A 16,293-nucleotide genomic window follows, 5' to 3' on the forward strand; every position below is an offset into this window, starting at 1 on the left:
CCAGTGGTTGCTACTTCCAGGTGGCTACACCTGCAGGACCCCGAGGTGAGTTCCCGCTCACCCTGAGCCGTGAGCACTGTGGTGGCTCTGCTTGCTTGGCAGGGATTCTGGTTTGCCAGGCAGGGTGCATCCTGGAGGAGCTGAGCCGGTACGTGGAGGAGCGGGACTTCATCATGCCCCTGGACTTAGGCGCAAAGGGCAGCTGCCACATCGGGGGAAATGTGGCGACCAACGCGGGTGGCCTCCGGTTTCTGCGATACGGCTCTCTGCACGGGACTGTCCTGGGCCTGGAAGTGGTGAGCTGGGGGCCCTGCCACTGCCACGTGTCTGAGCGCTGGCCCTGCTTCCCGGGACACCTGGCCTGGCTTCCTCCATGTCCCCTGTCCCAGTCTCTGGTGGCCCTGCTCTTCCAGCCTTTTCCCAGTGATTAGCATGCTCGCGAGGTCTCTGGGTGGCGCCCATCCTGGCTTGACTCTGTCAGGTCTACACCATGTGCCCTCAGGCAGGTCTCTTTAGGTCTCATGCTTCCTGTGTAAGGATGGATAATTGCATGGACACTTGGGTGGTGCAGTGGCCACGTGGGGACTGCCTGCTTGGGCCCCAGGTGGCGCAGATGGGTGAGGCCACCTGGACAGGTGCGGCCATGTCCCATACTGGGGATTCTGGTTCCCAGTGTCACAGCCCCTGGCCTTGCTCCAGTCCAGCCATGGACATGGGGGTTGCACACAGCACGCCGCTCAGGGAGGCTGCTCTCTGGTTTCCCAAGAGACTGATGATGCGTCTGCTCCCTCCCGGTCCATGTGAGGAGCTCTGGGACCCTTCACCATCGGCAGGTTCCCCTGACCCAGTGACATTCCACCGGGTGGGGCTTCCAGGTCAACTTCGTGCACAGAGAAGGAGTGAGGTTCTGTTAGCCTTTAGTGACACCATTGCTAGCTGTCCCTCCAGGACTGTTGAGTCCATTTCCCTGAACCCTCACCTAGCCCGTGTAGCACACTTCATGGTTTTCTATGGCGCGGAGCCTCTGTCCTGTTTACCCAGGGATGGGACGAACACAAAACTGCGAGTTGGACTTCCAAAATCACTAAGTTCCAGTAGCTTTGTTTTCTGGCCAGCTGCAGATTATTTTTGTTGTAAGTTGCTTTCCCATATTTTACGAGCTGTGTCAGTAGCTTCTGACTAAATGTGCCAGCAAACAAGACTCAGACAGGCTTACAGAGCAAGACTGTGGTGCTTTATGGATGAGGAGTCCAGAGGTGGGTGGGCCTTGGTGCACCTCTACCCCAGGTGTGCCCTGGCCTACTCCCCAGCTCTACCTCCCCAGGTGTGCCCTGCTCCACTCCCCAGGTCTGCCCTGCTCCACTCCTCAGGTGTGCCCTGTTCCACCTTCCCAGATGTGCCCTGCTCACCTCCCCAGGTGTGCCCTGCCCTGCTCCCCAGCTCTACCTCCCCAGGAGTGCCCTGCTCCACTCCTCAGGTGTGCCCTGCTCCATCCCCAGGTGTGCCCTGCTCCACCTCCTCAAGTGTGCACCCTGCTCCACCCCCAGGTGTGCATCCTACTTCAGGCCAGCTTCTCTTGAAATCTGGGCCCTGAGCTTCCTGATTGTGGTGGCGGGGTGGGATGGGGGTGGGGGTATCTTTGCTCCAACCAGAGAAGACAACTCCTTCCTTCAGCCTGATTGAGTGACTTCAGGCCCAGTGCCACCCTGGGCCACCTGCATTCCTGGACCAAACTGGGGTGGAGTAGGGGGCTCATGACTGGCTTGGCTTTCTCAGAGTGCCCTGGGCTGGGTCAGCCTCCCTTGAGTGTGGTGGTAGAGGAGGGGACATCTATTAGGATGGTCGGCGGGTGCATAAATGCCTCTTTTCTCTTCTCCCTCGCCAGGTGCTCGCTGATGGCACTGTCCTGAACTGCCTGACCTCCCTGCGGAAGGACAACACGGGCTATGACCTGAAGCAGCTCTTCATTGGGTCAGAGGGCACCCTGGGGGTCATTACTGCCGTGTCCATCTTGTGTCCGCCCAAGCCCAGGGCCGTGAATGTGGCCTTCCTCGGTAGGTGGGCCATCAGGGCTGAGTACCCGCCTCTCTGATGGAAACTGGTCAGAGCCAGGTCTCCTTCCTGCCCTGTCATTGGTGCGAGGTGGGACGGAAGGGGCCCTCACAGGGCGGTTGTTCCCATTTATCCTGGCTTCCCTCTGCCTCTGAAGGAATCCAGGACCCGGCCTTGTTGATGTCCACAGAGTGTGGGTCTGGAGTCAAGCCTTCCCATCTCTGGGCAGAACACACTTTATTTTGTAGCAACACTGGGGCTTTGCCCACATCTTTCATCCCATTTTGTTCATTGTTTCAGTAGCTTATACTGTAAGATTCTGAGAGAAATGGTGTCATTTGGTGTCAGATCAAGGACACTGTTCTGTTCAATACCGTGGGGTAATTAACACACTCCCGTAAGGACAACCACCATCCCTCCCTCTCACCTGGATCACCGATCTTTGCATCGTAAGGGGTTGGGTTGGCATTGCTGCTTTAAAGGGGGACTTGGGTGGTCTGTGGGCGAGGCTGTGGGTGCGGCATGATGGGGACCCTGCTGCCTCTTGGTTGTGCATGTGCCTGAGGCGCCGTGCACTGTTGCAGGTTGTCCAGGCTTTGCCGAGGTTTTGCAGACCTTCAGCACCTGCAAGGGGATGCTGGGCGAGATCCTGTCGGCATTCGAGTTCATGGATGCCGAGTGCATGCAGCTGGTTGGGCACCACCTGGGTCTCATCAGCCCAGTGCAAGGTACTGACCTCCACCTGGCAGGGTAGTGCCCACTGCTCCTTTTGTGCCATGTGACATGTGGGATGGCTCAGAGGCTGTCAGGCCTTAGTGCCATCCATAAAGTAGGAAGCAGCAAGAAGGATGTTGATATCTCCGTAGTTCTGGTGTCGCCAGCATTGGATGAGCATGGACTTCTCTTTGCATTCGTTTTGAACATGCCCCTGGAGTTAGTTCAGACGAATGCGGTTGGGGGTGCCTTAGCTCTGGAGTCTTCAGAACAAAATGCACTCATGAGAAATGCCCACCTGTCTCCTCAACTAGGAGAAGTGTCATTCCAAGCTGTGCTCACCCTTGGGTCTCAGCAAGTTCCCTCTGAACGAGCAAATAAGAAGTTCAACACACCCAGCTCTTTTAGTCACTGCTGGCTATAAATTGATGCTGCGTTTTGGAAAGCAGTTTGGCATTAGGAACCTGGAGGTTAAAAATGTTCAGATCTTGGTGTTTTCACTTCTGAGATCTACCCTAAAGAAATGATCCTTGTCTCAGCTCAGGCTGCCCTAACAGAACACCACAGACTTGGGGCTTAAACAAAAGATGTTTCTTTCTCACAGTCTGGAGGCTGGAAGTCCACGATGGAGGTGCCGGCAGGTTTGGTTTCTGGTGGGGGCCGGCTTTCCGGCTTGCAGACGGCCGTCTTCTCCCCACGTCCTCATGTGGCCTCTCCTCTGTGTGTGTAGGGAGAGATCTCTGGGGTCTCTTCCTCTTCATACCAGTGCACCAGCCCTATAAGATCCGGGTCCCACTCTATGACCTCATTTAACCCTAATTTCCTCCCTAAAGGCCCATCTCCAAATCTAGTCATGTTGGGGGTGGGTTAGGGCTTCACCATGGGAATTGGGGGGGACACATCATTCAGTCCATCATGATCATAAATATAGAAAGCTCTTTGTGCCCTAAGTTGTTAGTAAGGTGCTACTTTTAGTATAATAAAACAGGAAACCACCCAAATGTCCAGTGCAAAAGAAATAAGACAGGATGCAACCATTGGAAAGATAGAGGATTCCTGGGCGGATGGAGGGTCCCTGGGGGATGGAGGGTCCCTGGGGGATGGAGGGTCCCTGGGCAGATGGAGGGTCCCTGGGGAATGGAGGGTCCCTGGGTGGAGCACTGTGTGGCTGTTGGGCATCACGTGTGAGGAAGCTACTCTTAATGAAATGTTTAAGGCAAGGGACAGGCCACCCCACTGTCCTCTGACAGGTTTGCAGTTATGTAAATCTCCTTGACCATGTAGAGCAAAGAGGAAGAAACTATGTTGAAATATTAACAGTGGCTATATTTGGTGATCTGGGACTTTTAAAAAAATTTCTGCTTTTCTTTGTTTTTCAAGTCTCCTTTTATAAGCGTGTTTTACTTTTTTTTGTTGTTGTTGCTGAGGAACGTTTGCCCTGAGCTCACATCTGTGCCAGTCTTCCTCTATTTTTTAGTATGTGGGCTGCCAGCACAGCATGGCCGCTAAGAGAGCAGTGTAGGTCCCGTGCCTGGGAACCGAACCCGGGCCGCTGAAGTGGAGCACGCTAAACTTAACCACTAGGCAACCAGGGCTGGCCCAGCATGTTTTACTTTTATAATGGGGAAAAGAGCCAATAAAAATTTAAAAACTCCCGGTGTTCTGTGGGACCTATGATAAATTTAAGAGTAGAATTTCCATTTCAGCGTGGAAAAATGCCGGTATCTGAAAAACACTCTTTTTGTCATAGGGTGAACTTGTAGCATTTTTCTGGAAGAAACTTTAACGTAGTGCTAAAAGAAGGAGCAGTGCCATTCAGTGACTTTTCATTTATTGATTTCAATAAATGTAAAGAGTAATTCACAGAAGCCTCAAAAAAAAAGGGTAAAATTTTCCTGAATAAGTTAGTAATGCACATTTTTTTAGAGGTCAAAAAAGAGATGCTTGTGGTAAAAGGCATGCACTTTTTGCATGTAGCATGGCAGCGTTTGTGGTCGTCACGGGCTCTCTTGGGCCTAGAGGCCTCTCCTTGGCCCACGGACTCCCCACCACCCACGGTTTGCCCCTTGCAGTCCCGGCTCTCTCTGCGCCCCTCGTTCCCTCCAGGCACCAATGTGAGGCCTTCACGGCATCACCCCGGGATTGTTCCTATGTTTCCGGGGAGCATGGTTTCTCTTTTAGGGAAAGACCTATTTTTAAACTGTCTGAAATTCTGCCTAAGCAGAGAGCTGCTGCTCTTCCAGCCTGGGGCCCTTCTCGGCACCACCAGGGCCATCAGAGATATTTCAGCTGTGCTGACCCAGGGCTGTGCTGACTCTTGCCCCACCACCTCTACCTTTGCTCAGTGTGCTTTTTGCCCCTTCCAGAAAGTCCATTCTATGTACTGATTGAGACCTCGGGCTCCAGAGCGGGGCATGATGCTGAGAAGCTGAGCAGCTTCCTGGAGCATGTGCTGGACTTCGGCCTCGTGACAGATGGGACCCTGGCCACTGATCAGAGGAGAGTGAAGGTGTGTGTGCTGTTGGCGCCCCCTCCCTCCCTCCCTTCCACCCACTCCAGCTTATCGGGGGCATGCAGAAGGTGCCATCTGACATCTGGCACCTTGGAGAGTGTGGGTTGTGGCTGAACATGAGCAGGTGTCCCTGCCTGTGATAGAATAACCTCTTTGGAAACATACTCTTAGAGTCTAGATCATTCTCAGCAGTGCTTTAAAACAAACGCGGAAAGAACCGCAAGGGGCCATGGGAGGGTTAGCTGAAGCTGAGTTGGTCACGGGGTGGAAAGGCATTGATGGTAGCACCAGAGAATGACTTGGCTTCTGAGGACAAAGGAGGGGGAGGGGGCCAGTGGCAGTGTGGGCCATCATCAGTATCATGAGGGGTGGGGCCTGGGGCTGTGGGAACCATATCACAATCACAGAGTGGGGCCTGTGGCATTGAGGAGCCATGATCACCATTATGCAGGGGGCACCTGGGTCATCACCATCCTGGTTGAGGGGGCAGGTGAAAGGCCTGGGGCTATGGGGAGCCATTGTCACCATCACAGCAAGGGATCCTGGGGCAGTGGGAGTCACCATCCCCCATCTTCCCCATGGTCCCTCGGGCTGCAGCGTGGAGAGTGGCCAGCAGGGGGCGGGAAGGTGGTGGGAGTTGGAGGCTGGCTCTGGATGTGGGCCCTCCTGTGGGGTGGGGGGCGGGATCTCAGGCTCCTTGACTCTCAACCATCGGCCTCATTGACTTTCTCTCTCTACTTTATTATTAAGCCTTTTTCTTTACAACTAATTTTTCTGCTTATTGAATATTACAGGTGAGGAGTTACAAAAATCACCTGTCTTCAGGCTGTTTGTCAAGGCGCACCCCGTGTGCAGCCTGGTTTATCTCCAATTAATGAGCTCAGACCTGCCCTCGCTCCCTGTCCTGGGACTAGCATGGTGACTGACTGCCCAGGTGACCCAGTTGGGGCATCCAGGGTGGTGTCCAGCTGGGGGTCCCTGGGGCTCTGGGTGTGTGGGGAGGGTCTGGCCACTGGGAGCTGCTGATGGCCAGAGTCTGGAGTGACCCATGGGGCTGTAAAAATCCAGAGAATTGGGGAAACCTGGACACTGGCTGGATATTCCGTGGCAGTAAGGAATTCTTGTTATGTTTTGAGAGGTGATCGTGGCACTCTGGTTATGTTAGAAAACAAAGGAAGAGTCCTCACCTTGTAGAAATTTCACCATGATGCTCCCTGACATGGTGGAATATGTGGAGGGCGGGAGCAGGGACAAGGCCCAGGGGGACAGCGCGCATGGCACTGTGTTCTCTGCTCAGTCACAAGTGTTCAAATGTCCACAGTGACAAGCTGACCAACTCAAACAAGTAAACCACTGATGTGTTTGTCTGGAAGGGCAGCGTTCCTCATAACTAGCCCCCATCCCCAGGTGCCCCCCACTGTCCCGTTCCAGCCAGCAGCACCCTCTGTCCCTCCCTGTGTGTCCCTCAGGAAGCGCAGGGCCCTGCGGCCCTGTCCCCTCCGTCTGTAGTGCTGCCCACACTCTCTCTGCCCTGACCCTGCCTTTGCTCCGTGCTTCTTGAGGTCACTGCTTCTCATCCCCTGGAGTTACAGGACACGCTCCTGCATCCTCCGGGATTGCCCTCCTCTTCCGGAATGGGGCCTCGGTGCTGTCCGGGGCAAGCCTGTGGCTGTGTTTGGCAACCTTGTCCAGCACTGACTCTTGGATTGAGGCCCTGCACCTGTCACGACACAGAACATTTCTGTGCCTCGTGACCTTCCCAGTACCCCACGCCTTGCCATCCACTCACTGTCACCATCTTGGCCCCCCGATCATCAGACGTGGTGACTCGCCTCCTCTCCCCCAACCCTAGATGCTGTGGGCCCTGCGGGAGAGGATCACGGAGGCGCTGAGCCGGGACGGCTGTGTGTACAAGTATGACATCTCCCTGCCCGTGGAGCGGCTCTACGACCTCGTGAGCGACCTGCGCGCCCGCCTCGGCCCGCAGGCCAAGCATGTGGTGGGCTATGGCCACCTGGGTGAGCAGGGCCTGGCTCTGGGCTGGTGGTGGGGTGACCGTGGGTTGACGGCTGGTCTGTGGGCGTGCAGTAGGGCTCCATGCTTTGGACGGTGATGGGGAAACCCAGACGTTGAGAGAATCCTGATTGTCTTCATGGTTCTTTCGGAGATTTTGGAGAAGACCGCCCCTGTGTTTCCGTGGCAGAGCGCAGGCATCTGGGAGCTCTGTGGGAGGCGGTAGGAGGCCGCTGACCCTGCACCCTGGGTCTGAGCTCAGCCCCACCCTTGGCTGTGTCAGCCCTTTCAGGGTCTGATAAGGAGCTCTCACCCGTGCCCCACGTCTTCACTTAGAAGCATTTCAACACCAGTTCCAGATAATGTTTTTTTTTGCAGAAAAATCAAGCTTTGAATTGTAAGTTATTAATCCACCAGAAGGAAATATCTCATTCCTCTCAATTCTTGGCAGCCTTTGGGATAGGGCACCTAAGAGGCCTGTGTGCAGGGGAGGCGAGGTGGGGGGAGGGGTGCGGGGCATAGCTTCTGACTTCTTGTCACACGTCGTGTTGAGTATTGTTTGGGAAGGGCCTACCTGTCCCAGGCACCACGCTAAACACGATGTGCAGGGACTAATCTCCACACCGTTTCCATGGGTGGTGCCCTTGCTTCCTGTTATGCTTCTGTAAACAGGCTCAGAGAGGTCAGTGGACTTACCCAGCCTAGGGAGCAAGTGGTAAGTCTGGTATATCCGATCTATGGCAGTTGGTAACCTTCATTATCAAAAAACAAGAGTCCGCCTTAAAAGCAGAGCCCCCAAAGTGAAGGGGACAGGCAGGGGCTGAGCTGGCCTCTCCCCGGGCTCTGACTTGGGGCGGGAGAGAGAGCGGTAGGCTGGCATGGAGGCCCAACAGGGGGGATGGGATTTTCAGAGCTGTCAGTGCCCAGGGCAACTGTTATCCTAGGAACAAGATCACTCAGCCCTCCCACATAGTATCATTCCATGTGGGTTAGCGACCTCCCTGTGAAGGGCGGAACTTGACACTTTTTGGAAGAAAATCCAGAGAACATCTGCATGGCCTTGAGGTTGGGGAAGGATTTCTTCAACGTGACACAGGAGGCATGAGGTATGAAGGAAGAGATTAATAGCTGACTGAGCTGAAAGTTAATACTTCTGTTGTCAAACAACCTGAATGGGAGCGTTGGCGGGCAAAGCTGGGGGACTTGCAAATCTGGCGTTTGCGGGGGAACCCTGGGGCGAGGAGCAGTGTGGTTAGGACACCATGTGGGAGGGTTGTTGCGGGCAGCCGAGAGCTGGGCGCACAATCCACAGGGTGGACGCCTGAACGGGAGTGGAGGAAGGGCACGGAGGGCCATCTTCACCCAGAGCTGGGGCGTGCAGACCAAGGCTGCCAGTGAGAATGCGCAACCTGAGAGCCTGGGCCGCTGGCCGGGAGACCTTCTCCTCTCAGGGCACTGACTCCACTCTTTCTCTGTCACAGACACACAAACCGTCAGGGTCAGAGATGGAGAGAAGGCTGTGGAATTTGTTGAATGCTTTCTCTGCATGGACCCAGACGACTGGTGCTTGCTTTTCTTTAGTCAGTCAGTGAGTCCAATTACACCAGACCCTCTGGAGGCACATGAATCTGTATTCCTGGGATAAGCCCAGCTTGGTCACAACCCTCTTTGTGTCCTGTTTGATCCCATTTATTTGTATCCCGTGTAGGACTGTCTCAGGTATCTTCCTGGGTGATGTTGTCCTATGAGTGTTTTTCTCCCATCCACGCTGGATGTTGGTGTTGTAGTCACAGGACGGTTTGGGGACAGCCCTCTTACTAGTCTCTGGAAGAGTCTGGGTAAGGTTGGAGTTACCACCTCCTTGAATGTTTACCAGAATTTGCCAATGAAGATATTTCGGCATAAAGATTTTTTTGTCTTTTTTGGGGGTCAGGATTTGACTACAGACTGATCTCGTCAAAAGCTACAGGACTATCCTGGCTTTCCTTTTCTTCTGAATTGCTTTTGGTAGGTTTTTTTTCAAGGAATTTGTCTGTTTCTTCTAAAATTTCAGGTATCTTGGCATAAAGTTGTTCCTAATGTTCTTTTGTTCTCTTGTATGGTGTCCAGCATTTGGGGGAGGTCCCGTTTACTTCCTGATCTAGTTTGTTTCCTCTCTGTTTCTCTCTTGCTCAGATTTTTGAGTGTTTATCCACTTTACAATGTCCCCAGCGAATTGGCGTTGGCCTTGTCGATACTTCCTATTGCGTATTGTTTTCTGTTTCATGCTTTCCTGCTATTCCTTGTACTACTTTCAATCCTTCTCCATTTTTAGGTTCATTCTGTTGTGTTTCTAACTTTATCAATTAAGTACTGTCTCACTGATTTTCAGCCTTTCTTCGTTTTTAAGTCTTTAAATTTCCCTCCACGTTCTACTTCCACGGATCCCACAGGTGGTTGTGCTACATAGTATCTCTGTCACCTCCGCAGACTCAACACATGGTCTCAAAGGTGCTCCATTGCTGTCGCTCAGGTCACGCTTGGCCCGGGAATCCATGTGTTGTCATAAACCAGGCACTGCTTTTGGGCCGTGTGGACGCCTCTGCAGCTCATGCTTTGATCCCACGTGCAAGGACTCCAGTGTCCTGGCCTCTTGGTGCTGCCGGCCCTTTGGTTTCAGTGTCTCCCTTCTGAGCAGCCCTAACTCAGCCCTGGTCTCAGAGGTGTGGACGGAGGGCGCCTCCAGCCAGATGAGCTCGTGGGTTTTTGGTCCAGCTTGTGAGGTCCCTACGGGCAACTGATGTCAACAGCCAGACATGCTGTGTGTTTTTGTTGAGGTCCCACGAGTTTTTATGGTACTTTCATAACCATGGGCCCTCCAGGACCAATTCAACTGACCCCATCTCTTATCAAAAGAGTGATTAAGAATCGCCTTTCAGAAAATCTTCAGAGTCATGTAGGCAGGGCATGAGCAGCAGAAGAAATCATGACCTGAAATGATTGTGGAACCAGGTCCTCCTCTCTACGGAGCCCAAGGACTGGGACTCGGAACTTAGAAGTCGGACTCTCATCAGAAGCGAGGGGTCCCTCATTCAGGGTGATCCAGGGTTCAAATTCCTTCCCCACCTCAGCATAAATGTTTAGAATCTCATTATAAAAGTTTATAACCTCATCATAAATGTTTAGAACTCTGTCATAAATGTTTAAAACCTTACCATAAAGGCTTGAAACCCACCACTTAAAACCTGTCCCATCAGTGTTTCTGAGTGCCAGCCCATTCTCCCTAACCTCTTAAATTTCACCCCAAATCCTGAATCGGGGAGACAGATCTGAGGGCACACTCCCCATCTCCCTGCAGATCCATCTCGCAGAGTAAAGCTGATTTCTTTTCCCAAAGGCTGATGCCGTAATTAATTGGCCTGCTTATGGGCATTGGGCAAGAGAACCCCAATTTTGTGTGGAAGCACTTTCATTATCCTTCAGTTCTAAATATTTGCCAATTTCCATTGTCATGTCTTCTTTGACCCACGAGTTAGGCAGAAATGTGATTTTTAAATTTCCAAACATATGAGAATTTTCCAGTTATTTTTGAAATTATTGACCTGTTGCTAATTGCCCCGAAGCCAGAGAACTTGGACTTTACCAGGTTGTTGAAAGTCAGTCAGCGACCTGGCATCTGGTCCGTTTTCATGACCGTTTAATAAGTACGTGAAGAGAATGTGCTCTCTGCCCTTGGTGAAGCCAGTGTTGCCACGGATCCAGCAGATCAAATGTGTGCATTGTGCTGTTTAACCGTCTCCATCTGCTGGGCTGTCATTACTGCGGGGGGTGGCAAAATTCCCTCACTTGACAATACACTGATCTGTTTCTCCTTGTAGCTCCGTCAGTTTTGAAGCTGGAACATTAGAACTGTCATATGTTTCTGGTCAACTGATCTTTCGTCACAATGGACTCATTCTTCTTAGCTCTCCAATTGCTTTTTGCCCTGTGGCCTGTTGCGTTTGATACTTTATGGTAACACACGCTTTCTTTTATTTAGGGTTTGCCTGACATACTGTTTTCCTCTTGTTGCTTCTGACCGTTTTCTATCCTAAGATCTAGACTTGTCTCTTGGAGACGGCATAGAGCTGGGGATTCTCCTTCATTCAGTTTGCCGTTGACATTCGTAAAGACAGTTGTTGTCTCCAAGTTAGAGCATTTGGTTTCTTGAAGTAGGGGAGGGAAAGCTCAACTTTTTCCTCTACCCTCCTAGGTTCTTGGCTGGGGCCCTGTAAATTAGACTGATAAAACAGATTTGCAAGAAGAAACCAAGCCAGTCCATCCACTCGTGCATCATCCATGCACAAGGATCAGTAAGGCAAAGGGGTGTTGGAACTTGGGTGTATGGAGCATCTCAGCAAAGGAGGGAACATCTGTAGAGGTTGCAGAGAAAGGGAGGGACTGGGCTTCTTGGGGTGAACTGTGGTAAGGTGAATGAATAAGTGGGGAGACGAACGGATGAGCGGGCCCATGATGTGGCTTCTTCCTGGGTGCCCAGGCCCCTCAGGGTGCAGAGGTGTGCCTGGTGATGATCTCTGTCCTTCCGGGTAGGGAGGGGATGGACACAAATTTGTGTTCTGTTCTCAGGAGAAGAGGGGCAGGGCAGAGAGCTTTTCTTCCATTTGCCTCTTCTCCAGGTGCCTTCAGCTCAAAATAATCCTCCATGGTGGCCTGTTTTGGGGTGGCGTGTCCACTCTCCTCATTCACATCTGCTGTAATTACTCAATTCCTTGGATTTGTTTCTTTCATCCTCCTGGGGCCATGTATTTGTCTCTGATTTCCCCTGTTTCTTTTTTTCTATTACCTTCTTCTGGTTGGTATTATTTCTCATTTATGTTTTTTCCATTTGCTAATTAGAGAATTGTACATGCTATGGCTGTTCTTTTGGTGGACCCCTAGAATTGTAGCATGCATTCTTCGCTTATCAGGGTTTGAAGTTAATCAGTATCATTCTCCTCCTCCTGAACAATGTGTGATAGTTGATTTTATGTGTCTCCTTCTCTAGGCTATGTGCCCAGATGTTTGATCAAACACCAGTCTAGATGTTGCTGTGAAGTTATGGTTTTTATCCCCGTCACTTTTATTGAGATATAATTGACATATGACAATGTGTAAATTTAAGGTGTACAATGTGATGACTTGATACGCATATATGTTGCGAAATGGTTATTACAATAAGGGTAGTTAACACATCCCTCACCTCACATAATTACCATTTTGTTGTTTTTATGGTGAGAACATTTAAGATCTACTCTCTTAGCAACTTTCAAGTGTACAATACAATATTGTTAACTACAGTCACCATGCTATACATTAAATCCCCAGAACTTACTCCTCTTATAACTGGAAGTTTGTGCCCTTTGATCACTGTCTCCTCATTTCCTTTACTCCCAAGCCCCTAGCAACCACCAATCTACTCTCTGTTTCTATGAGTTCAGCTTCTTTAGATTCCACATACAAATGAGATCATACTAGTCTTTTTTCTGTCTGACTTATTTCACTGAGCATAATGCCCTCAAGGTCCATCCGTGTCGTCAAATGTGGCAGGATTTTCTTCCTTTTTGTGGCTGAATAAGATTCCATTGTATTTGTATATACAAATATATATGTGTGTATATATGTGTACATATATATGTGTATATATACATATACACACACACACACAAATGTGATATATATCACATTTCGTGTATCCATTCATCTGTTGACGGACACCTAGGTTGTTTCCACGTCTTGGTTATTGTGTGTAATCCTGCAGTGAATAGAAGGGTGCAGATATCTCTATGAGATAGTGACTTCATCTCCTTCAGGTAAGTACCCAGAAGTGGGGTCGATGGTAGTTCTATTTTTAATTTTTAAAAATATTGTTAAAAAATTTTGAGGAAACTTCATATTGTTTTCCATAGTGGCTGTGCCAGTTTGCATTCCCACCAACATGAAGGTGTGCTTTCAGATGTGATGAACATTTAAATCAGTGGACTTTGAGTAAAGCAGGTGACCCTTCATGTGCGAGTGGCCTAACCCAATCAGTTGAAGGCCTTAAGAGAAAAAAGATTGAGTTCCCCAGAGGAAGAGGGAATTCTGACTCCGGATGGACTCAAGCTGCAATATCAGCTCTTTCCTGGGTCTCCACCCTGCTGGTGTACCCTGCAGATTTTAGACTTGCCAGCCCCATAGTGTGAGCCAACTCCTTAAAATCAGTCTCCCTCCGTGACTTCTCTGTCCCTGTCCCTCTCTCTTTTTCTCTCTCCCCACTTCTCCCTCTCCCTATTTCTGTATGTATCTGTACATGTCCTGTTGGTTCTGTCTCTGCAGGGCCCTGACTGGTATGTGGGGCAGGACCTGACGACCCTGTAGCTTTGACTGGCACCCTCCCCTCCTGGTTCATGCACTTTCGTTTGGAGTATGTTCCAGTGCTCTCTTGTTTTAACCCTGGATAGCAGTGTTGCTGTTATTCCATGTGATCACATTTGCCTAGACTCACCCACTCCTCTAGTCCTTCTTCTGACTGGTGCCTCAGCCTCTGCCTGAACCTCAGCCTTTAGATCTTCCTCTAGTGTGGGAGAGTAGGTAACTTTGCCTTAAAGTGTATTAATTTTGTTCTTTTTTTTTTGGTGAGGGAGATTGTCGCTGAGCTGACATCTGTACGAGTCTTCCTCTACTTTGTATGTGGGAAGCCGCCGCATCATGGCCTAATGAGCGGTGTGTAGGTCCATGCCCAGGATCCAAACCTGGGAATCCTGGGCCACCAAAGCAGAGCTCCCGAACTTAACCACAACACCAACGGGCTGGCCCCTATTTGGTTCTTAAAGTGTTTTTGTCCCCCAATGAATTTCAGCAATTCTGGGTTGACAGTTCTTTCCTCTGCAGCGAGGCAGTCATTCTGCTGTCCTCTGACTTCTGTTGTTGCAAAGTTGGCCGTTGGTGCAAGTGCTGTTCCCTTGAAGGGAATCTCTCTCTTCTTTCTTGCTGCCTTTCCCCTCTTCCCTTTGTCTTCAGGCTCTTTGGTCTCACTCTGGTCTGTCTAGGCGAGCGTTTGCGGGGCCCGCCCGGAGTCTGTGGACTTTGGTTTGAGAAGTTGCTCTGCTGTTATCTCTTCAAATATTGTTTTTCCTCTGTCCCCTTTCTTCTCTCTTTCTGGAGCTTCCACCAGGCTCAGGTGGTCTCCGTGCCTCTTTCCCGTTGTCCACGTCTCTGACTGTGTTGCATTTGCATTATTTTGTTTACTTTATCTTCATTCATCTCTTTCCTGTGCATAATATGCTGTTCAACGTGTTCATTGAGTTTGACATTGCTGTGACTATACTTTTTATTTCTAGAAGATTGATTTTGTATTTACAAATTGCTAAACCTGACCCATGGGTCCCTGTCCCTCCAGGCGATGGCAACCTGCATCTCAATGTGACGGCCGAGGCCTTCAGTGCGTCGCTGCTGGGTGCCCTGGAGCCCTACGTGTACGAGTGGACGGCCGGGCAGCAGGGCAGCGTCAGCGCCGAGCACGGCCTGGGCTTCAAGAAGAAGGATGTCCTCAGCTACAGCAAGCCGCCTGCAGCCCTGCAGCTCATGCAGCAGCTCAAGGCCCTCCTGGACCCCAAGGGCATCCTGAATCCCTACAAGACGCTGCCTGCCCGGGCCTGAGGGGGCCTGTTGGGGTCAGTGGGAGGGGCAGGCGGGACCCTGGTCCGGTCTTGGTTTTGCCCATTGGGATGGGCCCTCAGTGCTGCTGTGGGCTCAGAAGGCCTCCATCCGATGGAGCCAGCAGCAGGTGGGGTGGCCCAGTCACCTGGTCAGAGGGGCCAGGAGCCAGCTATGTGGAGCTGGGTGACACATGGCTCTCGGGCAGGATTCCTCCTGGCCGCTCTGCCTGGCCTCTTGGCGGGCACTGTCCGTCTCTTTGCAGGTCAGGAGCAGGGCCTCTTGCTGGCACATCTTGAGCAGGGCGGGCGGGCAAACAGTTCTGCTCACTCAGAAATAGACCAGGCCGCACCCCGCTTTGCTGTGGCCCTGGGGGTTCCACCTTGTTGGCCACAGCCCTGAGAGGGGGCGTGGGTGGTCCTGCCACTGGGTCCCCCATGCAGTGCAAGCCCCCATAATAATCTTGTAAAAGCCGATGGTGAACTGCCATGTTCCCTAAGCACAGAACGTCAGGGGCCCACTGTGGCCCCAGGCCTCACCACCTGTCAGGGGTGGCCGTCCCTGTCCCCAGACCCAGTTCCTGACCACCTCCATGTCCCCCGGCCCCCTGCTATGTCCCCCGTCCCTGTCCCACTGTAGCCGGGAGCCCAGCCTCCGTGGGCCTGTGAGGCTTGGTCTCACGTGGGTCTCCTAACTTGTCAGAGGCGGGTCCGTTCATGTTTGTGATGTGAAACGAGGGGGCTTTGCAGTTGCAAGATGACTTTCAATAATAGTTTTATGATTAAGTGAGTTTATTTTGCAGAATTAAAATAACACACGAGATATTTAAAAGGCTTAAAACTTTGAGGCGTTTTCTGCTGGAGTAGGGGTGGGGCTTCGAGAAGGTGGCCCAGTGCCTGGGGGTCATAGGCAGCAAGTGGCAGGAGGAGCCTGTGTTTCCCTGGAGGATGAGGTGGCCCCCAAAATGTCAAAATGTGAAGTGGCGCACCGTTGGCCTTGCAGTTTGCTCCTGGGGCGTGCCGTATAGAATCCACCTTGCACATACACCCACAGTACACACGCGCACATGGGCACACGCATGTGTACACACACGGTACACACAGGCACACGCACGCACACGTGTCCCCAGGATATGCACGGAATGCTGTCTGCAGGTGGCATCAGTCACTGGCTGGGTCAGGGCCGGCTGTGTGCTTGTTAGAAAAGGAGGCGGATGTTCCTCTCAGACCCCTGGACAGAGGGACAGCGAGAAGAGGGGCCAGGGGGCAGCTTACCACCTGCTGCTGAGAAAGGACTTCGACTCCCGGAAGCCGGTTAGGCACAGAATGTTCTGTGTCTCTAGACCGTAG

General features: G+C 51.7%; 1 protein-coding gene across 9 annotated transcripts in view; it reads left to right on the forward strand.

The window, feature by feature from the left end:
• Positions 1 to 15,784, forward strand: part of D2HGDH (D-2-hydroxyglutarate dehydrogenase) — a 30,063-nt gene extending 14,279 nt beyond the window's left edge. For 4 of the 9 annotated variants that reach the window (XM_070620311.1, XM_070620313.1, XM_070620314.1 and 1 more), the window contains 6 exons: positions 103 to 296; positions 1,886 to 2,054; positions 2,637 to 2,780; positions 5,133 to 5,275; positions 7,131 to 7,296; positions 14,688 to 15,784. In XM_070620311.1, the coding sequence (XP_070476412.1) occupies positions 103 to 296; positions 1,886 to 2,054; positions 2,637 to 2,780; positions 5,133 to 5,275; positions 7,131 to 7,296; positions 14,688 to 14,947 (1,076 nt within the window). In that variant the 3' untranslated portion in view covers positions 14,948 to 15,784. Of the gene's footprint in view, positions 1 to 102; positions 297 to 1,499; positions 1,548 to 1,885; positions 2,055 to 2,636; positions 2,781 to 5,132; positions 5,276 to 6,072; positions 6,213 to 7,130; positions 7,689 to 8,235; positions 8,398 to 8,772; positions 8,880 to 8,999; positions 9,130 to 9,224; positions 9,299 to 14,687 lie in introns of all 9 variants that reach the window. The other 5 variants (XM_070620308.1, XM_070620309.1, XM_070620310.1 and 2 more) reach the window with 3 other exon arrangements.
• Positions 15,785 to 16,293: the final 509 nt, after the last annotated feature.

This window comes from Equus przewalskii, chromosome 5 (genome assembly GCF_037783145.1).
Source record: "Equus przewalskii isolate Varuska chromosome 5, EquPr2, whole genome shotgun sequence".
In the NCBI taxonomy this organism is placed as follows: Eukaryota; Metazoa; Chordata; class Mammalia; order Perissodactyla; family Equidae; genus Equus; species Equus przewalskii.